This window comes from Microtus ochrogaster, chromosome 8, assembly GCF_000317375.1.
Source record: "Microtus ochrogaster isolate Prairie Vole_2 chromosome 8, MicOch1.0, whole genome shotgun sequence".
NCBI lineage: Eukaryota > Metazoa > Chordata > Mammalia > Rodentia > Cricetidae > Microtus > Microtus ochrogaster.
In genome coordinates, this window is record NC_022015.1 from 5,607,750 (window position 1) to 5,631,606 (window position 23,857).

General features: G+C 45.1%; 1 protein-coding gene across 1 annotated transcript in view; it reads left to right on the plus strand.

Annotated features, from left to right (window-relative positions):
- Spon1 (spondin 1) overlaps positions 1-23,857 on the plus strand; it is a 301,648-nt gene that overhangs the window by 151,496 nt on the left and 126,295 nt on the right. Inside the window, exon 6 of the mRNA XM_013347692.2 lies at positions 21,394-21,542. Within this exon, the coding sequence (XP_013203146.2) occupies positions 21,394-21,542 (149 nt within the window). The remainder of the gene's footprint in view (positions 1-21,393; positions 21,543-23,857) is intronic.

Genomic DNA, 23,857 nt, shown 5'->3' on the forward strand with positions numbered 1-23,857 from the left:
ACCACATGGAGATGTCTTAAGAATAGCCTAGGTTCAAAGTGAACCAGCCCCTAGAAAGACACTGCTCAACCTTGAACAGCCTTGGCACATGGTGTGAGTTTATCAAGTGTTGTTATGTACAGTGTACCATTTATAGTACATTCATGGCTTTTTAGCTCAATGCCAGGCACACAGCACATGATTCCTGAGTCTGATGACTTGTGTTTCTCTACTCTTATCGCTATTCTACCCTAATTCTCAACCTCCCAGTGAGTTGGCTCTCACCTCGTTCTGTTGGTTAAGTCCTTCTATTAGCAAGGGAAAGCTTGTTCGGAAATCTCTACTTCCTCCATGTCTCAAACAGAGAAAAGATTGAGTTTCAGAGAGATTTGATCATTCCTAACTTTACAGACTTAAAATTGAAAGATGGGGTCTGGGGGTGTGGCTCAGTTAGTAGAGCACTTGCCTGCAGTGTACAAAGCCCTAGGTTCCATTCCGGGACAGCATTAATTAAGTGTGGTGGCTCACACCTTCAAGGGCAGCACATAGGAGTGGAAGCAAGGAGGATGGGAAATTTAAGGACATTCTCAGCTACATCATGAGTACAAGGCCAACCTGGGATATATAAGACCCTGTTTCAAAAATAAGAAAAAATGAAATTGGAAGACATTGTAGACAAGGTCCTATAATAAAAGTGTAACTGTTAGGAATTTTTCCTAAAGTGAGCTCTTTGCTGACACAAAAAAATCCCAATCAAGCCAAATCACAACAAGTCAAATTAAAAAAATATCCAGACTTAATGGGATTCCTGCGCTCTAGGGTGGTCCCAAGGGGGAACTGGGAGACCACAAACACAACAGGGGTGGTTGTGGGGGGCATGTTTCTCCTTTGGGGGCTATCTTAAATGCCCTGTGGGAGTGGTCCTGAAACCCCCGGGAGGGGTCAGGACCTGGCATGCTAGAATTTGGAGTCCAGACCAAGACAACTCTCAGGCCTGAGGGCTGGGGGCTATACCCCCAACTTAACAGTAACCATTAATGTGAAAAGAGTGGCCTAGTCCACACCAGAAAGGAATTCAATAACAAATACACATTGCACAATAACCCAGACAAACACATGGAACCCGTCTGCTCACTCAATCACAAGGTGGTAGTCACTGACCAGTTTGTTTGGAATAGGGCACGTAAACAGAGTTTGGAATTTGTATGTTCTGTGATTTCTACTGGTCAAGGTCAGTTCTACCCAGCTTCCCTGCCTGTGTGAGCTACACAACAACCAGTTACAGGAAAAGCAAAGCTGGGTGACAGCAAAAAGTCAACCTAGTGGCTAGGAAGATGGCTCAGTGGACGTCTTAGCCTCTCTTCTATTGCTATGAAGAGACACCATGACTGTGACAACTCTTATGAAAGAAAGCATTTAATTGGGGCCTTGCTTACGGTTTCAGAGGCTTAATCCAGTATCATCATGGTGACAAGCATGGTTCTGGAACAGTAACTGAGAGCTACGTTCTTGTCTCTGGAAGGGAACGTAGGAGAGACTGGACCTTAAAAACTGCCCCCCCCCCCTGCCATGATACACTTCCTCTAAGAAGGCCACACCTACTACAAAAAGACCCCAACTTCCTAATGGTCTAATCCTGCTTAAGTAGTGCACCTCCTCGGTGTCTAAGCATTCAAATATATGTGCCCATGGGGGCCGTTTTTATTCTAACCACCACAGTGGAGAAGAGGGCTCATTGCACCAGTACAAATCCCTAGCACCCACATGAAAAGGTATGTGTGGTCTCTTCAGGCACCTGTCACCTCAGTCTTGCAGGGTGGGAGGGACATAAGGACAGAATTTGTAGGGCTAGGGCTTGCTGGCTGGCCACCTCACTTCAGGTTCAGTGATAAAGAGCCTGTCTCAAGGGAATAAAACAGAGTAACAGAGCAGGATACCCAACATATCCTCTTCTGACCTCTGCATGCATATGGGGACATGTGCACCCCCACTCACACCTGTGCATACACCACACACACACACACACACACACACACATACACTACACATGCATACACTACGCACACACAAACAAACAACAAAACTTTTGAGCTAAGCCCTGGAATGATTTTTCTTTGTGTCTAACTAGGTTTCGCTTGCCTTATTATTTCAGCCCAAACCATCTCTTCTTCAAAGCACCGTCTCTGACATCCCTCATTGGCTATTCCAGTTCTCAGAGCCTCTGTAGAGCCTGTTGTACCCTCCTCACTACTTATGGTTTAGCTCAGTTACTGCTGGTTTCCAGTTTCCCAAGGATAGTTATATAATTTAAAGCTTACAAAACTCAAGGTTAATCCTGAAGGAAGATTAAGGCTGTTTTCTCAAACCAACTGTACAGTAGAATGACTAGAGAGTAAAAGTGACTTTGAAACTGACCCAGCAGCCAGCTTTGAGGGGACGATTCCATGGAAAAAGAGAATTTTTCTTTATATTTTGCTCATCGGAGGACTTTATTAATAGATGACAAATATTCAAGAAACCTAGGTGAACCTGAGTAGAGTAGCAAGCACTTGTATTCCCAGCACTCGGGAGAACCTCAGGCTAGAGACCAGCTTAGGATACATTCTCCCCATTTACAGGGCTTCTTTGTATTTCTTGTTGGAAATCTACTATGAAACTGCTCCTTCAACACAATTTGCGTGGCTTTTTTGTCTTCATTAAACAAGCTACACTGGTTGGAGCAACGGCTTAATTTTGAAATGATTACTTCATTTCACAATAAAGAGCAACAGCAACCACGGGAGGACTAATGATGCAGAGGCCGATGCCTGACCCTCTAAATACCTGAAAATCACTCGGAGGAGAGTGTGTCCTGTCAACTCCAGCAGCACAGCCTGGGTCCCCAGTGATCCTGACTGATGCAGGGATGCCTGCTGTGTCTCCTGTAGTAGAATGAGATATTCCCTCAGGATAGAGACCTTGTCTTGTTCATGGCTAGGGTCATTGCTACCCAGCCTGTATAAAACAGAATAGATGCCTATGGCTATTAGATGAATGTATGAGGATGAAGAGATGGACCAGGTTCCTGGGCCCACTCTGTCCCTTACTGAGAAAATATTGAGAAAATCTTGCAAAGGACAAAATCTAGAGCTTCTTGCAAATTTCCCTTAGTTAAATGCATCCTGCCCCCCATTTAATCTCTAAAGCTTTGCGGAAGATTCCTTGTATTATCCTAAACCCCGGAGCCTGTAATTATACTTAGCATTTTAAAGATAATCCAAATACCAGGAATTGCATTGGGCAAACCCTCCTATGTGGAAAACATACTCTTTCCTCCACTGTCTACTTTCTGTGTCCCTGTTTTATGCTGGTCTTGCATGATAACATTTTTTAGATGAAGACTTGTGCAGTCCAGATTGTACCAAAACCGACTTTGAACTTCTGATCCTTCTGCCTCCAGCTGGGATTACAGGTATACACCGCCATATCTGGTTTATTCCATTCTTGGGTTAAACTCAGACGCTAATTTTTTTTTTTTTGACAGACTCCAGGGAAAGACAGTAAGAGGTGTTGGAACCCTCACTATACCCTTAGCCCCAGTACCAGATCTGCTATGGCAGAAATGTCTTCATTTTAAAGGAAATATTCTAAGTATTCTAGATAGCCTAAGACACTCATAAGAAAAGATGCTGTATATGTTCCAAAAACATGAATAAGATGACTCAGAATCATACACACAAAGCTCTGCTGAAGCTTCCAGCATTTATGGGCTTAAATTTTCCAAACAATGAGTAGAAAATACACCCTGAAGGACTGTTTCTGCCAAGTAAGGCTGACTGTTCACAATCATAGCTGGCTCATGAGTCATGTGCCAGCTACTTTACTTCTGCCAAGTATCTTCCCAGTTTGCAGGGATTCTTGGGTTTTGTGTTGCAAATGGAGTCTTAAACTTCTTCTCCATACCACTTACAAGGCTTTTTCTTCATTAGTACTTAGGCTACCCTGATGTGAACAACATTGTAACTGTTTTGAAACAATTGTTTTATTTAACAAAATGTCATGAGTTTTTAACTTAGTTGCCTGGAATAAATGAATAGTTTTATTAGTTCCTTTACACATTGTTGTAACCAAACACCCAATGGGAAGCAATTTAAAGAAGGATGAGGTCCTTTTGGCTTGCAGTTCAAAGGATACAGTCAGTTATTGTGGGGAAGGTATGGTGGCTGAAGTATGGGGTGACTGATCTCTTTGCATCCACATCAGGAAGCAGATAGTAAATGGGAAGTAGGGCCAGAGCAAGATGTCTCAAAGGCCACATCTGGTGAGTGACTCATTTCCTGCAGAACTACTCTGCCACCCTGGGCAACTTCTCCAAGACAACCTTTCATGACATCTCCAGCCTATAGCACCAAATCTCTGGAAAGAGACTAAGGTAGCAAGTCTGCCTGTCAGGAATTTTCTGACCACATGGTAAAAGGACACATTAGAGTCTGAAGAAGGCTAGGTTCCCACTGTGATTTTTAGATAGTAATTTTATACAAGGGAAATAAAGTGAACTAATTAAGCTTGCTTTTGTTTTTGTTTTGTTATGGGTTTTTTTTTTTAATGAACTGGCTGAAAATCTTTCCAGCTCAGCCCAACCCTGAGTTCTAGAAATAGCAAGTCATTATGTCTGTAAGAATTTTACAAGGGATTAGTGTCCCCATCCTATTGCTGTTCTAACAAGGATGCAATAGTTAGCAATTGGTGAAGACTGGGAACTCTGGTATCACAGTGAATCTTTATTCCACTTAGTGCTCACTCATGGGCTATTAGAGTAGCATTCAACCTCCCTGTGTCTCAGTGTCCTCATGTAGAAAATTCCTTTTCCCAGGTTCCTAAGGTATGCAACCAAAGATGGCAGCTGATGGCCTATGAGTCCCTGGAACCCTGATAAAAGAGAAGAGTCTGAGTTATCTACCCAGGACTATTGTGTGGATAAAAGAAAATATAAGATAGATAGACAGACAGACAGATGGATAGACAGGCAGATGGACAGATACATACATACATACATACATACATACATACATACATATAGATGATTGATAGATGAGGGATGGATAAATAGGTAGATGAATAATTAGATGATGGATAGATAGATGATAGATAGATAGATAGATAGATAGATAGATAGATAGATAGATAGATCCTTTCAAAAGAGCTCTTTATGTATTAAGTGCCATATATTGTATCCTATTATATAGAATTTTATACAATGGCTAACTACTATTATAACTTAACTTTAATGTCTGTTTCTTACTTTTAACTACCATTCTCATAATGGAATCTAAATCCTCGCATGTGCTTTGATTTGTAGCTATTTAAAGACTGCCTGATATGCATTAAGCTTTGTCCTTCTTTGCTGCCTTTTGTCCCGTTGAGGCCCATGTACAAGACCTCACAGGGCAATGTTCTTCCCTTGATTCTTGCAAGGAGGGGGGCCTATGAGAACAACCCAATCTACAAAGTGCTTGCTGAAAAAACAAAAGGATTTAAGGTTGAACATCAGGATTCATGCAAAAAATAAATAAAAATTTTAAAAAATGCACGTAGAAGCATTTTTTTTGTCATCCCAGCAAGGGGGAGCAGAAGCAGGGAGATTCTTAGGATTCACTGCCCCTCATCCAGTATATCCAAGTCAGCGAGCTTCAGGCCAGTGAGAGACTGACTCCAAACCAAAGTAGACCGCTCCTGAGGAATGGTCCCGAGGCTGACGTCTGGCTTCAGGACAGCTCCAGTACAGACACCCACCCTACCCCACTCACAAGCATGAGAGTATTGCACGGAAGCTCACATTCACGGTGAAACTGGAGAAGTTCTGCTGGAGGCAAAGCAGAAGTGACTGGCCCAGAGCCTCGGAGCTGAGAAGCAACAGATCTAGGATTAAGTTGTGTCAGCCTGAGTTAAAACACAAATTCTTTGACTGGCTTCTTGGCACTGCGCCTGGGCGAGCCTCATATGCCCTCCGAAACTGTACTCTGGATCCGCATCTGGTCTGTTCCCAGATGCCTCCTGCGCCTTCTGTTCTGCGCTCCAGGCCTGTGGACACGAGGGCCGTGTCTCACGCTCACAACCCTCTTCCACGGGGCTGATTGAGGCCAGTCTTCCGATTCCAGCCTAAGCCCTGTTGCCCGGAAACCTTCCCACCTCCCCTCTGAATTGGTGACTGCCCCTCGCTTCTGCTCTGTGGCTAGGCTGATCCATATAGAGTCAGATGCGTAAATCCCCATCCTTGTGTTTGATCCTCCAATACCCTGGGGGCCTCTAGAGCAGAGTCCAGAGCTGGCTTTCCTCTGAGGTCTCAGACCATGCCTTATTCTTAGAATGTATGCGTTAGATTAAGATTGACCAAACTCCCGGAAGTCACCTTTCTGATGGGTCAAAGTCCAGTAAAAATTCCAGTCTTACAGGACCTTCCTGATTGGTCCAGGCAGTATTCCTGAGTCAGCATAACTGATTTCTGACTTAAATAAAAATAAAAATAAACCTGGTCTTGCAAAGCGGATGCGGGGAGAGTTGGGAGAGTCAGAATATAATCAAAATACAAAGAACTAATTTTAAAGTACTTTTTAATGCCGGGTGTAACCTTTGACCTCTGACTTCACTTACTGCCCAACTCTGCTATCTATTTCATCTCCCCGCCCCCACCCCAACGAGATCAAACTTCCCTTTCCATTCAATTTAAATCAAGTACTTAGGAGCCAGAGCAGGGCTCCAGAGACAAGCAGCCCACCTCACCCATTAAAAAAAAATGTAAAGGCACCTGACATGAGTTGGATCCCTGACTGAGAACCACAGGGTAGAGAGAGAACCAGCTGCTGCAAGCTGTACACATGCACACCGACACACACACACACACACACTATGTAAATAAGTATAAACTTTAAAACTTTTAAAATAAGCTTGTTCTTGATTTTGTTTAGTTTTAGGCTTTTGTTTTTGAGATAAGTTCTCGTGTACCCCAAGGCTAGCCTGAAACTTAGAACACATCTGAGAATGACCTTGATCTTGGATTTCTAAGGTTTCCGCCTCCACCTCCCAAGTTCTGGGACTGCAGGTGTGTGGCTTCATGCTTGCTAGGCAAGCGCTCTACCAACTGTGCTGCATCTCCAGACCCCGGAAGAACTTGGTATGGGGCCTACAACACGCAGAAGGGCAGAGCCAACGTGAGCAGAGGGGCCGCTTCACGTGAAGTCAGGAGTGACCAGGGCTCCGGCTTGCCTTCTAGTCTCCACCTCACCCTAACAGCAACCATCTTGACTTCTCCCCGGCTTTATTATGCCTCTTTCATACCTCTTTATACATGGGATCTTACAGTGGGCCCCTTCCTGGCTCGCTTCATTCAACTTCGTAGCTTGTGAGACGCATTCATGTGGGTGGCTGTAATGCTTTGGGCTTTTTCATTGTAATGGCTGGGGAAGAGTCCGTTGCATTAACATAGGTCATGTTTCATTTGTTTGCTGTTATAGATGAGTGTTTGGCTAGTTTCTGATTCAGGTCTATTATGAACAATTCATCCATATGTGTATCCTCTGGGCAAGATGTATATACATTTCTGTTTAATTGAGATTTTGTCATATGTAGAGACAAATTTGCAGAGGTTTGACAGCTTTATATTATAAGTCTTCTAACATATATATATGTACATATATATATAATTTTGGAATTTGCATATGTACAATTTTGTACTCTCACAGTTCCTGTCTAATCTTTACCCCTTCTCTTTCTGAACTTCTCTTTTCTTATTGAACTCCATCAAACCACCAGTAGTGTTCAGTAGAACATTGAATGCTGAGCATTCTTATCTTGTTCCAAAAATTACAGAAAAACTCTTTAATTGTTCTCACTTAGTATGCTTTGCACGGTAGGGGTTTTTAGATATTTTTGTAGCAGAAAATGAATACTTCTTTTCTAAGTGTGCTGAGTTTCTTGTATAATGAATGGATAGTAAATGCCGTCAAATGCTGCCACCACCGGTGTGTTTGCTGCTAGCACGATTCGGGTGCTTGAGTCTGGAGTGTCGAATCACCCTTGTTTTACCAGAACAAACCTCACGTGGTTGTGAAGTTGAATGGCTTCCTAAATGTCTGGATGTAGAGCTTGGAATGTCTTATTTGGACTTTCTGTTCCTGCTGTCATGAAAAAGGTTGGACTTCTTCTATCTTTCCTTTTTCAAAGATGTGGATTTATTTTTATATGTGGGGTGGAGTACCTGCAGAGACCAGAAGAAAGTGTCAGATTACCTGGAACTGAAGGCAGAGGTGGCTGCAAACTGCTGACCGTGGGGCCTGGGAACCAAACCCAGGTCTTTTGTAGGGCACTGTGCACCTAACCACTGGGCCATCTCTCCAGTCCCTTGTCTTCACATTTATCTTTAATTTTGTAGTGGATTGGTTTTAAATACAGCTCGATTCTCCTCTTACTACTCATAGATAGGCACACACACATGCACGCTTCCTTCAATAGATTTTGGTTCTATTATTACCTTAGCAAACTGCACTAAGCTTCTAGTCTTTTCCTTATTAAAACAGAAAGCTTTCCCAAAGATAACACAGTCTTGAGCCAAGTCCTGTTTTAGCCACTCAGTGGCCATGTGTCCCCTGGCAGGTCCCAGATCCTCTCAGCCTGTTTCTTCATCGATGACATGAGATTGTGAAATAAATTAGACAGATCATAAGAAAGCACCTGGCACAGGCAGATGCCCGGTGAGCCCTAGTTCTTACCACTTCCTTCTGCTGCGGCAAAGACTTCCAAACCCAGAAAAATATCACCTTCCATGTGTACAGGGCTCGGCTGAGAGCTAAGATTCCAGTGTGGAAAATTCAGTTGGAGCAGGAGTCTGTAATGTTTTGTAGTGTTTTATAAAATTTTTAAAAACTAGTGCCTCGATCTTAAAAATTAGATAAATGTTGCCAGAATTATCATAGCCAATGCCACAAATTCCTCCATTGGGCTTGGTAGGATTGGTGTGCTGAGCATTTGGAAGAGGCAGAGATGCAGTTCCTCTCCTGTATAAAACAGTCTATACATGGAGAAGTCAGAGCAGGAGCACACTTTCAAACAAAGCGTCTCTTTCTGCAGTTGTAATTCCAGTGTTATTGGCCAGTGTGCATTAAACCATCAAGCAGTCCCTGGAGCAGCAATGGGGAGGGGAGTTCAGAGTGCCTGGAATTATGGCCTTTGCCTTTGAAATGAGAATCGGTGGTTGTCTAGGTTCTAGAGGCGGAAGTTCAAAACTGGGCAGAAAAGACCGAGTCCTAAGAACGCCGAATTGTTTTGTTTTGTTTGACACAGGGTCTCTCTGTGTAGCCCTGGTTATCCTAGAACTCACTCTGCAGACCAGGCTGGCCTCAAACTCTGATCTGCTTGCTTCTGCCTCCCAAGTGCTGGGATTAAAGGATTGCACTACTACCATCTAGCAGAAAGCAGAACCTTTTGAACACAAAAGCCAGTGCTCCAAATAGCACCATCATACTTCTCCTGCTATTCTTGACTCTCAGTGAGAGCCATATGTTTACCTCTGCACAAAATTTAGCCTTGGCTCAAACTGTGAGCCATTTGTGACGTAGATATGGTATAACTGAAGCCTGGAAGACAGTCTATCTTAGGCCTGCTACTTGCTAGCAATTACGTTTTCACACCCATAATGTAAAGTATAGTAAATGCCTGCTCACAGGACCACCATGAGAATGGGAGGATACTTGCTCAGGTCTATGAAGTGTGTGATACCAGGAACACGTTCAGGAAATCACAGTGGCTGTGGTGCTGATGCTGACGGGTGATAACGACAATGAGGACAGCATCCCTCGCTTTGGGAGAGAGAATGGTGGGACAGCATCTGTATTCTTTTTACAAAAGCTAGAGGAGAATCTTGTCTAAAAGACACAATTACTGTATGGAACCTAAGCCTAGATACATGGGCTTAAAAGAATGAGCCATGTCGCAGGTTTAGGTTTCCCCAAAAGTATATAACCTGAAGCAGGAACTGCAGGTAGTGTTTACAGAGGGCAGAGGATAAAGGGGACAGGGGAGAGAAGGAACATCAGCCTAAGCATCTATTATTGAGGTCACTGAAGGTCAACAGACCTTGGAGATGTGTACAGTCTGTGGTTCCAAGACTTTCTTGCAAAAATGGTCTTTTAGTGTCATTAATGCCCCCATAAGCCAAGGGGTATCTTTAAGAGCTGTAACTCCCCAGTTCTCCAAGGCACTTGTCAAAGCTTCAGAAACAGACCCTCTTGCTGTATGAACTCAAGTTGTTAGAGTCAATTTAATCATCTGTGAAATGGGAATGATAGCAGAAACCATTCCCATTGGTTTCTCCTGGGTCATTCCTGGGCTATGAAAGCAAATCAATATAGATTCCCTTGGTACGGATCCTGCTGTGTCAAAAATTTCCAGAACTAGTTATACTTGATCTTAATATTTTAGTTCCCCAGGGAAGGTTGGACTGTGAGCACACCAAGACACAAAGGAAGGACCCGTCCAATTGGGAAGGGTGTAGCATGGAGCATTGCTAAGAGATGGAACTAGTGTAGCTTGGGGTTCAGGTGTGCCAGCACCAGGGGTCCAGAAACCCACTGGACAAGTAGAGCGCGTGGTAGGATACTAGCAGCAGAATGACTCAGGCCTGCAGACAGACAGCAGGGTCTCTGACATAACTGGGGTACACAGTTAAGGCTCCTGCTTCTGGAGTTAGGGCAGGGAGCTGACAGAGGTGAACTGGAAGGAAGGACCGAAGCAACACCATTATATGAAGGAGCTCTATGGGCCTGTGAGCAGACAGGAAGACAAGGTAGGAGCCCAGGAAATGAACCCTGTCCACAAAGAGGATCTCAGGGCTCCTTTGGATAATAAATTCAATTTAAGACTGTGTGCTTATAATAATTATAGTACTTATAATCTGAAAATGATTGAACTATAGGGAAAGAAACCAGAGCCTGTCAGGAGTGGGGTGGTGAAATGGGATTGATTGCAGTCACATGAGAACTAAAGGGACCGGAGGACTGCTCTGTGTCTTCACTGTGGGGGTAGCTATCTGACAGCATGCTGTGGCCAAAACTTGTGAGCCAGTATTTTAAGAGGGGGGACTGTCACTCAATTGAAAGCACGCTTTTATTTTAACGGGAAATAAAGAAGGCACACAATAGTATTTCTCCAATTGTCCCCAGCACCTGCCCATCCAAAGAGAAGAGAGCAGCAAAAGCCAAAGCCTTAAAGCCTGGGTAGAAGAATGGAGGGGGAGCTGGGGTTCAGGCTACAAGGAGAAGCACACAGGGGAGCAGAGAGTGGGAACAGCCAGCCCAGGCTTGCGAACAGGAGAAGACAAAGGATGGGCTTTGAGGAAGAGAGCACTGACGGAAGTGATCGCCCAGAGAGGAGGATTTGAAATTCTGCTCAGAGGGAGAGACTCTTCAGTGGCAGGGAGGGCTGAACGATGCCTCTCACCCACGCATTTACCATTTCCAGAACTTTCCATCGCTTCATGCAGATATGCACAGCCATCTGTTTTCATTTCCCTTCGGCCTGAAGAACTTCCTTTAATATTTCATAAGCTACAGATGTGCTAGTCATAAATTTGCTCAGCTTTCATTTATCAAAAAAAAAAAACATGCTTTGTTTTACACTCATCACTGAAGAATATTTTTACAAGGTAATAGAATTCTAAGATGATGGGTTTTATTTCTTTTAAAATGTTAAAGGTGTCATTTCGTTGTCTCTGGGTCTGCCTTGGTTTTGAGCCAGGGGGTTTTTCTTTTCTGTTCTAATTGTGATGTGTCCTTTATTGCTTTTTAAGACCTTAATCGTTATCTCTCTCAAATGATGATGGCTTATCTGTCACTTTCTTTCCTTTATTTCATTTTATTGGGTCTTCGCTTTATTCTTTTAGGTGTAATTTGCTTTGCTTTTTTATCCTTGGTGTATGGGGGCGGGGAGCTTCTGGGATTTGGGAGGTTGGTACTTTTCCTAGGATTTCAGGAAATTTCGAGCCTTGTTTGCTCAGATTCCCCCCTGACTCAGCCGCCTCTCTATCCTACCCTGTAGGGCTCCATTTAACCCACTGATCTTCATTCATCTGTCACTGGGACTCCAGGATGAGTTCTTCCAGCCTTTCATCCTTCTCTCCTTCACTTTGAGTTGTGTCTCTATGATCCTCTTTCGGTTTACTGGTATTTTCCTTTACTGTATCTGAATACGGTGTTCTTGTTTCCACCTCTGGAATTTGGTGTCTCAAAATATTTCTCTGCCAATATTTCCCATCTGTTCACTCATTACATCCATCTTTTTCTTAAATTCTTGAGAATTGATAATAGCTATTTTACAGTCCGTGTATGTCACTCCTGTCTGTCTATAATCTCAGGAACTCCTTCTATTAGCTAATTTTCCTCAGGATCTTGACCATATTTTATTGTTTCTATGTGTCTCTAATTGTGTGTGTGTGTGTGTGTGTTAGTGTGTGTGTGTGTGGTCTGTGTGTTAGCACACATGTACACATATTGTGTGTGTGTGTGTGTGTGTGTGGATGCCAGAAGCCAATGGTGAGTGTCTATTTCAGTTTCTCTCCCTTATTTTCTGAAGCAGAGTCTCTCAGTGAACCTGGATCCCATTGGTTCAGGTAGTCTGGCTGGCCAATGTCGCCACTTGCCTAAACCTCCACCACCATCACACCCCTCCCCCAGCACTGGGATTACAGATGTGTTCCACCACATTGCACCTGGCTTGTATACAGTCACTTCTTTATTGCATGATGGACACGGTGAAGGCTCCATTGCTGAGTGCCTGGACTTCATTTAGAGGGCTGTGGACTTTGCTCCGGGTAATGGTTGATTTGTTGGTGAATCTGCCTGATTCCCTTTTCAAGACCTATTTTCTGGACTTGGTTAAAGTAAGTCTAGGTACGCTCTCCCATTAAGACAAAGTTGCTTTACCACTAACTGTGGCTCTTAGTAGGTTCTCAATTCAGTGCCTGGAGTGGTCAGTAAAGCCTCTGAGCTATGGATGCTTTAGAAGTCCTGTATCTCCAGCCTTTGGACTCTCCATTGGTCTCTTATCTCTGCTGAGCCTTGTGGAGTCTCGTCCTGCACGCATGCCACTTAATTTTGCATGCGTTATGGGGACAATGTATCTCCCTGAAGCTTCTCTCCCTGTAGCTTGCTTCTCTCCGGCATTCTAGCCCATAAATCCTGTTTGCCCAGACAGTCCCCATTCCTGTCCACACCTCCTCAGGTCAGCTAGTCTGCCTTATCCTCTGCCCCATCCCTCCTTTCTTCATTACAAACCAGAAAGCATCTTTTGTTGTAACCCAGGAAAGCACGGGCTCTGCTCTCGTGTTCTCCCTTCTCTCGGGGACTGGGACCTTTGCTGTCTGTTCTGAGCATCTGCAAACAGGAACTCTGTATAATTTGCTCTGACTTATAGCTCCCTCAGAAGCAGAAGCCAAATGAGCTGACAGGTTTGATGGGTTTTACTGTAGATAAAATTAACTTATTCTAGCCACAACTCATAGATAAGGCCTGCTATCTCCACGACTCAAGAGGCTAAGGCAGGGGGATCTTAAGTTCAAGGGTGGAAGACTAGAGGTGTAGATCAGTGGTTTGAGCTCTTACATGTGTGAGGCCCCAGGTTCAACCCTAATTACTACTAGAGACAGAGAGAGATAGAGAGGGTGGTAGATTTGTTCATTTCTTTGCTTTACATTGCCTTCTAGGAAAAATTGAAAATTCTTATTAAGACCCGATTCATATCCTTTCATGATCTCCTTGACTTCTTTGTCCCATCATAGGTCATTCATTCTTTATTGAAATGGGGGGAGGGGCACTTGCAGAGGCACTACCCTGATGAACTCATTTAACTCCTATCCACTAGACTATCTCGTCTACCTCTTCCAGGAAGCCTGCAGCACTGTCTAGGCTAAGCATCTACTCCTTTAGACTTTCATATGCTGTCATCTTTATCAAAGTTGTATCACTTATACTTTGTTGTCGTTGTCCAGTTAGGACCGGTCCTTTCCACCCTTCACCCCACCTCCAACTGAATGACTCACCTCAGAGTTGCCATGGCTTGGCACAGGTCTTGGCAAACAGTTTATAAAGGGCCAGATGGTGAGTACTTTAGACCTTGCAAACCAAACTACTCGACTTTGCCACTGTGGCACGAATGCAATACATAGATGATGAATAAAATATAAAGCATTATTGGAACAAAAACCAGGCAGTTCTAGCCTGGTAGTCCCTAGTTGGATGCACAGTGTGAGCCAAGTAAGTGTTCACTGATGATGTAATAGGTAACAGTGGAGTCTTGCTGAAGGCATCAGAGGAGATGGAAAAGACAACGCCGATCAAATCCGTTTCCTAAGAACAGGTTTTCTGGGTTGAAATGGACTTTCCTTGAGCCCTTAGTGAAGGAAAAAAGTGACAGCTAAGTGGAGAAGCCAGGAAGATGGGAATGGAGGAGTTCCAGGCTGTTAACAGAACCTTCTCGTGCAGGTTTTCTGTCACGTGAGGACAGGGTCCTGAAGAGCACAGGGGACAGGGTCCCTGGAGTGGCCAAGAGCGGGAAGAGCCCAAGCGTACATATAAGCTGTGTCCTGGGCAGCACCCAGCTGCAGTTTGACAGAAGCCAAGTTCTGTAGCCAAATCCGAAGCATTGGAAATTAGACAGAGCCCGGGCTCAGGCGGGCCTAGGGGCCCTGTTGCAAAGCCAAGCAGAGAGTGAGGTCTAAGACAACGTAAGTATATAAAACTGTCAGCTCCTCAACAGTTTCCGGTTAGCTGCTGGCCATGGGGTGCATGCAGGAGTCTGTAGATGGCTTGACCTTGGTCTTGAAGAGATGTAAATGATAAGGTCACCTAGTAAGAGACACAGTTCAGTTCTACTAAGAAAAGACAGAACATAGAGATCAGAGAACCGATTGGTGTGGCTGCGACACCAGGGCCCAGCAAAGACCCAGAACAAAGAGGACTGTGCACGAGGCTGGGGTGAGGCAGCAGGGCTTGAATGGATCCATCACTAAGGGCTAGTACACTCCGCTAGGAAGCTCTGTGAATAGACATCAAGGAAATGAATGGGTGCTTGGACCGGACTAGGTTTGGCAGGAGATCTCAGCAACTGGCCAGGAAATGTGGGCCGTTGCTGAACACCTGCTGAGTTAGTCAGCATTCTCCAGAGAAACAGAAGCAGGAGGTTGTGGATGCAAATCTATATACAAAGAGATTATTTATAAGGAATTGACTCACTCAGACATGAAGACCATGCAGCCGCAAGTATACAGCTAGCAACCTGGAGGCGGGGGCCAGACAGTGGTACAGTTTCTATCCTGCTCTGAAGGCCTGAGACCCCTCTAAATGTGTAGTTCTACAAGACACCAGTTGACTCAAGACTCAGCAAGACTCAGTGTTAACAGCTCAAATCCAAGGAAGCAACGATGAAATGATTCCCTGGCTTGGAGGCAGATAGACAGCAGGAAATCTGCATTACTACAGAATCAACCTTGGTGTTCTAATTGGGTCCTCGGCTGACTGGGTGGGGTCCACTTCTTCAGAGAGAGCAATCCGATTTAGTGTATCTACCAGTTCAAATGATAGTCTTCTTTTGACACCCTCAGAGTTGCATTTAGAATGCCTGGCCAAATGTCTGTCCTCTCCTTAACATATTCAAGTTGACACATTAAATTACCCATCATGCAGAGGACCTCAAAGACTCTGCCCATCATGGAACGTGCCTGCCTCAGCACCAGACAAAATGTGGATGTGTTTCTCCCATGATGGATTTGGGTCTTTTGGCATATTTGCAGACACTGGCAATTTACTACCAGAGCTGAGAGCAGAGAAGAGACCAAGGAGGCTGTCAGTGTATAAAATATTGAATACATACATTTAAGACATCAGCCTGATGTGCCTTTTTAGGCAAACACACTTGGTCATCCATCAGCATCACAAATGCACAGATATATTCATTCTTCCTCACAGTTTCCCACATGCCTGTCCCACGAACGTTTCATCTAAGCCCTTGGAAATACATGTTTAGGCCTGGTTTACATGGCTTTACTTGTTACTTACGGAAATGTGGGTGAGGGATGCTTTTTCTGTTGCTGTAATAAAAACACCATGACTGAAACAACTTATAGAAGAGTTTATTTAGGCTTACGGTTCCAGAAGGGTAAGAGTCCATCATGGCCAGGAATCATGGCAGTAAGGGGCACACACGTGACAGAGGTGAGACAGAGTGGAAAGCTCACGTCTTCAGCTATAAGCATGAAGTGGAAAGAGTGAAACAGAGATAAATGAGACTTTTAATGTCAAGACCTACTCTAGAGACGGACTTCCTCCTGCAAGGCCACCTAAAACTTCTCCAAATAGGGCTACCGACTAAGGACCAAGTATTCAAATACCTGGGACCATGAAGGATGTTTCTCATTCAAGTGGGTACCTCACAGTTGGTAAAACAAAAGCAGCAGCACCACAGAAGACCCCACCTCAGCATGGTGACAGCTCAGGAAAGCTGCGTTCCTAGCGCTCTCTGCTTGACTTGCATGCAGGTCTGCAGGTCAGAGTCTCTTCTCTCCGCAGCAGTTACTGCTGCTTATGTAACACTGGGGGCTGAGCCCTGTAACTCTTACAGGTTTTAGAAGCTTCCTGAGACTTGTAAGTTTCATTTACTTCCTGAGTCCTATGAGCTTCTTTTAATGCCAAGGAAATAGCCACACAACACCAGATTGGTGTAGGCCACTTGGACACTATTGGAGCTACTGAGGGGCTTGCCAAACCAAACAACTATGCCCCCGCCTATGAGGAGAAAGGGTTAGTAATAGTCTCTGGCTTTTCTCTGTCTTCTGAGACTGAGACCTCACTGTCTCACTGGGGACAACAGGGGTGACATCCTGATTATTCTTTTAAGAGATCGACAAGCATTAATCTTACCCCTTACAACCATACTTTCTAATACCTGAAACTTCTTCTTCTCCCCTCCCTTATTTTTTAGAGTTTATTTCCTTCCAACTAACTGGAATCTATTGACCACCTCATTCTACTAGTACTATGCTACTGGATCCCATCTAGATTATTTTAGATTCAGACATTTTTATACCCAGTATTTCTGTCTTCTCAACTGGTTCTCACTGCCATCCAGTTGCCCAAGCACATTCCTATTGGCCATCATGCCTTCCGGAAACTGATCTGGCTTTGTCCTGCCCTGTTCAGATTTAATTTTATTGCTTATTTTTATTTGATGGACTTCAGCCTCGTTACAACACTGAGAGTCTGGTGATATCACCCTTCCCTTACTACATCTTTGGATTTGAGCTGTAACACTGAGTCTTCCTGGGTCTTGAGCTAACTGGTGACTTGCAGAACTATGCATTTAGAAAGGTCTCAGGCCTTCAGGACAGGATAGGAGCTGCACCACTGTCTGGCCCAGTCTCCAGATTGTATATTTGTGAGTTCATGTTTGTGGTTTGCGTGTGTGTGTGTGTGTGTGTGTGTGTGTGTGTGTGTGTCATGTGCAAGCAGTACCCAGGGAGACCAGAAGAGGGTGTCAGAACTTCTGGAGTTAGGGGCAGTTATGAGATGTCATGTGGGTGCTGGAAGTTGAACCTGGGTCTCCTGCAAGAGCAGCCAACATTTAACCACTGAGCCATCTCTCCAGCTCCTAGATTCTTGTGCCTTCCCATGGGAAGCACTCTCTCTGTCTCTCTCTCTCTCTCTCTCTTTCTCTCTTTCTGTCTCTCCTCCCCAACCCCCACCCCAGGGTGATACTGAGAACGTTCCTATGGAGGTCTCTATCTTAAATGATGCAGAGAACATCTTATAGCTTTCATAGTTCCTTCCAAATCAGCCCAATTAAGTTGTACAACTCAGGAAGATGGTCAAACTTGTAACTGTCGCCTGTATTTTAAAAGAAAGGAGAACTTGGAGTGTAGGTCAGTGAATGATAGGGCTTTTGCCTACAGTGTGGAAGGTGCTGGGGTTTGGTCTAAGAACCACATGAAGCAAACAAACAAATCCATAAATAAAGAAGAACTGAATCTCTTAGAGGTTGAACCTTCTGACTTCAGGTCACCCTGTCTCTTTCCCTGTACTGATCTGCAGCTGAGTGATTGATGCTCTGCTGCATGGATGCCCCTTTTGACACCAGCTGTCTTCCCATTGGTGCTTGCCTTGCCCCCTTTTCTGGGAGGATAGCATCTCGCCCCTCGCCCTAGCCAAGCGCCTTGCAGAGTTCTTATTGAACTGATGCCACTGTGTTGAAGTTTGAAGGCAGGCTCTGCAAAGTCCCTCTGGGGAACTAACCACTGCGGTGCTTAGCAGGCTGAAGGCACAGAGTGAATTTTAGTCAAGAGAGTAAGAGAGTCAAAGACAGAGCCCCCTCTGGGGGTGCCTGCCTCTCTGCACAGGCTTCTCGACCTTGAGTCATTGCATTTAAGGAATTTGGAGTTGGCTCTTTCATCCCCTGTGTTATTGTATGATAACCCTGATGAACTAATCTGCTCTTCCATCTGTTTCCCCACCCCAGACTGTGAGTCCCTCAGGGCAAGCGCCATGTCCTATTCCTGTCAGTCATTATGGCCTGCCACTGTGTTTGGCACTTAGCTAATGGAAGTTGAATGGGTAAGGTAGAGAGACCCATCTGGATCCATCTTCTGATTCCCCATGAACATGCTCATTCCCATTTTCTTTCTGTCATAATACATGTTTGTTTCTCATAGTGAAGTAAGGGTAGGCTTCAAGTCTTTCTCATTTTTTAAGCTACTCCAACAGCTACAAAATGGGTGAGCCATATTTATTGAGTGTCTGCTCTGTCCTAGGTTGATGTCATATATAGATAACATCTCATTTTTTAATAATTTCATTTAACTCTCCTAAAAGGTCAGTGTGGTAAGTGTTCTCATAGTAGGAACGAGGAAGCTGGAATGTGGGTACATAAAGAAACTGAGTTTGAGAGTTTGCACAGCTAGAATATGGGAATGCAGGGATGGAACCCTCATCCCTTGACTCAAGAGTCCAATGCCGTCTTATCGGTCTTTGTTTTCCAACAGCAGAGAGCACTGCTGAGTCCTTGGTTTAGTAGAAGTCAGGGTCCGTGCTGCACTGAACTTGAATTTAACTGTGTTGAATTAAATTGTGCCCATGTGAGCCCAGGGTTTCAGGCACTTTCCCATCTGATTGTGTAAAATGCTGCTGGAAGCATGAGGTGAAAGCACACCTCGGGAACAGGGGTGAAGACAGACTCCTTCATGAGTCTACACCCTAGTAGGTCTACAGTGATAGTAAATATGGTCCGTACTGTTGGGGACACACGAGGCAGGAGCCTAAGTCAGCCAAAGATGGCCTTGGGAAGCTTCTGAGTGATCATTTAGTTTCCTTTCTGTTGCTGTGACAGACATCACTGGCTTACACCTCCATGTCACAGTCAGGGCAATAAAGCACACAGAAACAATAGCAGCAACCATAGAGAAATGCTAGATTTCTCATTCACTTAGCTAGATTTCTTAGACAGCCCAGGACTTCCTGCCCAGGGAATGGTGCTACCCACCATGAGCTGGATCATCCTACATCAATTAATAATCAAGACAGTCCCCCTAAGACATGCTCATAATCTGACCTGAGTTTCTCCCCTCAGATGACTCTAAGCTTTATCATACTGACAGTTGAGATTAATCAGGACAAGCACAAAGGAGGAACAAAAGCGATCCAAGCCAAGAAAGACAGTACAGAGGAAACAATAATGCTCCTTAGGTACAGAATTTCGGCTAGGACAATCCTTAACATAGGGGATATTTCAGTGGAACAGCATGGTGGAAAGCAAGAGATGCTGAAGTCAATCTCCCTGTGTTTGGCTTACAAGCAAAGGGTCACCGTGGATTACCAGGCTATGCCTTTACAAGTATCCTCATAGTTAAATGACAGCTAAGCCTTCTTACTGCCCAGGAAATGAGTTATAGAAAGAGCTGGTCACGTCTCCACCTGCCTTTTCTGGGGATAAACATGAAGCTTGCATTTCTCCGATGTATAAGAAATAGCAACAATTGGACTGACCCACGAGGTGATGTCATCTGCCTGGGAGGGGTGTGGCTGCCCTCAGGAGGCTTGGAGGGTGCCCCTTGGCTTTATGTGCTTGTACTTGATGTGACCCTGGAGTAGGAAGCCTTTGGGGAGTGATGGCTGCTGTATAAAGAGACCAAGCCTCTTCAAAGTCCTTCTTGAATATGATGGGATGGAGTGAAGAGTTCTGCCTACTCTAGGACATACAGTGGTTAACCAAAAGTGTCATTTGGGTTTATCTAATTCAAATTTTCCCCTTCACTGTGCCTGTAAGTGTTCTTTAAGACTTTGTAAAACCAGCCAAAGAATGACTGAAATTTGAGCCAGTCCTATGAAGTGTACGTGACACTTCTGTAGTATTTACATCTACACTCTATAGTATTTGTGTCTAAAAAGAAGCCCAGCATGGTACTGGCATTGAGTGTCAATTCCCTGTTCTTCACTTCCTTAGGAACTTTGATAAGAACCCTCAAGCCACATTCTATTATGGTCTTGTTCAAATATTGCCGAGATCCCTCTTGCACCCCACTACTGCCCACCATCCCTCTGTGATTGTCATCACCAGTCCTCTGTGGTCTGGAGGCCACCACACACCCAGATTGCCCACCCCACCCTCTGAATGTGGCTAGCCCGCTCACCCCTCATCTGGGAATGTAATAAAGTCAACGGAACAAAGCCATGTTAAGTCCTGAGAATGAAAGCCTCTTCCCACCCACACTTCAGCTTCTGCTCTTCGCTCACCTCCCAAGATCTCCCCTCCATTCTGCTCCCTCCGCTGCATGCCCCCCCCCCCGCCTGGGTGACTTGTCTAAAATGCAAATGCAGTCACATCGCTCCCCTGATCAGAGTCCTTCAGTGGCTATCAGATCTTCTCCGATGGCATCCCAACGCACTGAGAGTGGTACCCTCTGTGAGCAGGTTCCTTCTCCCTCCGTGACATCACCTCCTAATTCTCCACTGACAGCGGCACTGCAGCGCTGAGTTACTGATGGTTCTCCAAGCACACTGTTAATCCATGTTTCTGAGCTGCCAGAAGTAACCCTTCCTTTCTATTTTGCCTTACAAATTTGACCAACTTTTCAAATTCTCTCAACTGGCCCCCTCTCAGAGAACCCCTTAGACAGAGGTGTCTTAGACTGTCTCCTTGAGGTGCGTGCTGTTCACTTTTCTGCATCATCTCCAGACTTCTGGTTAGTAGAGATTCTGCCTAATCCCTAAGTAGTGTTGGATTAAGACAGAGCAATACCTGATCAGTACTGGCTGAGCCTTTCAAGTTTCCCCTCCTCCCCATCACTGAGGAGGTTCGAATTTCAGCCCCATCCGCACTGACATCTGCATCCTGATTGACTTCCAGGTCGGGCCAATCACTGGTCTGCCATCATTGGCGGGTCCCACTCCAAGAACTATGTGCTGTGGGAGTATGGAGGGTACGCCAGCGAAGGTGTCAAACAAGTTGCTGAGCTGGGCTCACCAGTGAAAATGGAGGAAGAGATTCGACAACAGGTAAGAACAGGCTCCTGGATAAGCCGACAGCTAGAAATGAGGTCAGAGCATCCCTGGTTTCACTTCCAGGACTTTGAAATATGCGGTAGAGTGTCTGTTTCTCTCCCTGAACTCAAGCATCCTCTGGCTTCTGTATGCTAAATGCCGCTGTTGACCGGTTGCTGGGATGACAGATTTCTGGTCTCCTGAGAGGGCAAAGGGTGATTTATGGTTTCATACTATGGCTTTGAGGGTGGAGGATGACGTTCAAGCTGTCTAAACAAATTGTCGCTTCTGAAAATAGACGCTTTATGTGTTGGCATGTGGTGTTTTGCAACAGTGTCTTGAAGCGCCTGATGTCTGATAAATTTGCTGGTCATTAGTCAGAATCGTCATGTGCTGATACAACTCCTGTGAGCCATATCATGTGAGCCCAGGGGATCCGGAGCTGCCCCATTATCGAGGTCCTAGCATCTACTGGGGGAAGCAGAATGAATGACCCATTATTCTTGTCAATGTGTTTACCTGACAATGGGCCATCCCTCATCAAAAGCCTGGGCTAGTTAACAGCAAATAGAGGTTGAGAGAAGAGGGTCTTGCAGGAACAGCAGTTTTGTTCCCACAGAAGCCCCTCCGGCGTGAGAGAGCTACTCAGGCATTCATGCCTCACTGACCCCAGCTGTCTGGGACAAGAGAAAGGCGAGCTGTGCTTGGGGTGTGGCCATTGCACAGTGCAGGTCACTGAGAGGCCACCATTCTCCTCCTCCCGCCTTGCGTGTCCCAAGATGATGGAGAGGGTCCCAGATACATGGTGCCCCTGTTGTGTTCTGATGGGTGTGTGATCAGAGGCTGAGCAGAGCCCAGACCCGGGGCTTCCCTGAAGTCTACCATCTGGCCTCCAAGCTGTCCACAATCCTGAATTGAATGCAGCTGAAGTCACCCTGCTCCTTCATAATGCCCTGGGGATCCTTTTGGACTACAGGCTAGGTGTTTGATTCAAAGTCTCTTCTATTTGTTTGAGATAATGAAAGGCTTGGTGAAATTTTTTAACATTGCATGGTATTAATTATCAAATCACCCTTCTCTGTAACTGAAGATGACCTGGGGTTCTCAGTCTTCCTGTGTCCACCTCCTGAGTCCTAGGGTTGCAGGCATGCACCACTATGCCAAGTTTTGTGCAGTGCTTGGGATCAAACCTGTGTGTTAGGGCACCATGCTATTAACTGAGCCACAACTCCAGCCCACAGTGTCAGCCTTCTAACTGCCCAGTTTCTCTGACTCAGGCATGCCTCACAATGGCATGACTCTTCAGGCTATAGCCAAGTCATGAGTGGCCCCTCCTGTGGCGCCTGTACCACCTGGAACCACCATCTGGCAAGGGTTTGGGGATTAAAACCACACAGAGACATGGGTCACTCTTGAAACAAGAATGCCCCCTTTTATTGTGTTCCAGAACAGCTTATATAGCCTTCTCCTTGACTAATGGCCATGCCCTAGCTCTCGGGATTTTTCAGCTGCAAGCCCACCGGAAACCACTCCCCTGTCATCAGGAACTCATGAGGATCTCATGCCCAGAGCAGCTGTAAGCACAGAAAAACAAGCTGTTTACTCCGGCAGGCAAGGGATCATAGAAAATTCAGGGTCTGAGAGTCCACGGTGCCCAACACCTTTCACGTTGGTGCTAGTGTGTCTGACTTGCCAGTGGGGACCCTTTGTCTGGAATCCCAAAGGTCCATTTCCTAGCTCTAAGGCGTGAAATCATGATCATCCAGCTCTGAGGAATGGGATGCTGAAAGCCATTTGTTATAAAGAAAGGATGAAGCTGGTCCATGAATTCAAGACCAAGGTGTCTTCCCACTAGGGCCAGTCTCGCTTGTTGACATTCTGGAGAGGGTCCTGTAATTAGAGACATATGCAGAAAGCATTCAAAATTGAGGTTGCAAGCCAGACAGATGGCTCAGCAGGTAGAGGCACCTGCCACACAAGCCTGGAGATCTGCACATGAATTCAATCCCTGGAAGCCATGTAAAGATGAAGGAAGAGAACCAACTCCTTAAAGTTGTTCTCTTATTTCCACATATGTGTTGTGGCATGTACACACACATGCACGCACGCACACACAACAACAACAACAACAGCAACAAATTTTAAAAATTTAAACTGGTATTATATTTCATTGGTAAACATAAAGTCTCGTTGTCATGACAAGTTGAGAATCATGGGCAGGACTTCAGTACTTAGAATACCCCACTTCAGAAAATGCGTCTGTGGTGTGAACCTAACTAGTTGGCTATACATGACCCAGCTGGCAAGTCTCCTGGCTTGTGTGTCTACCT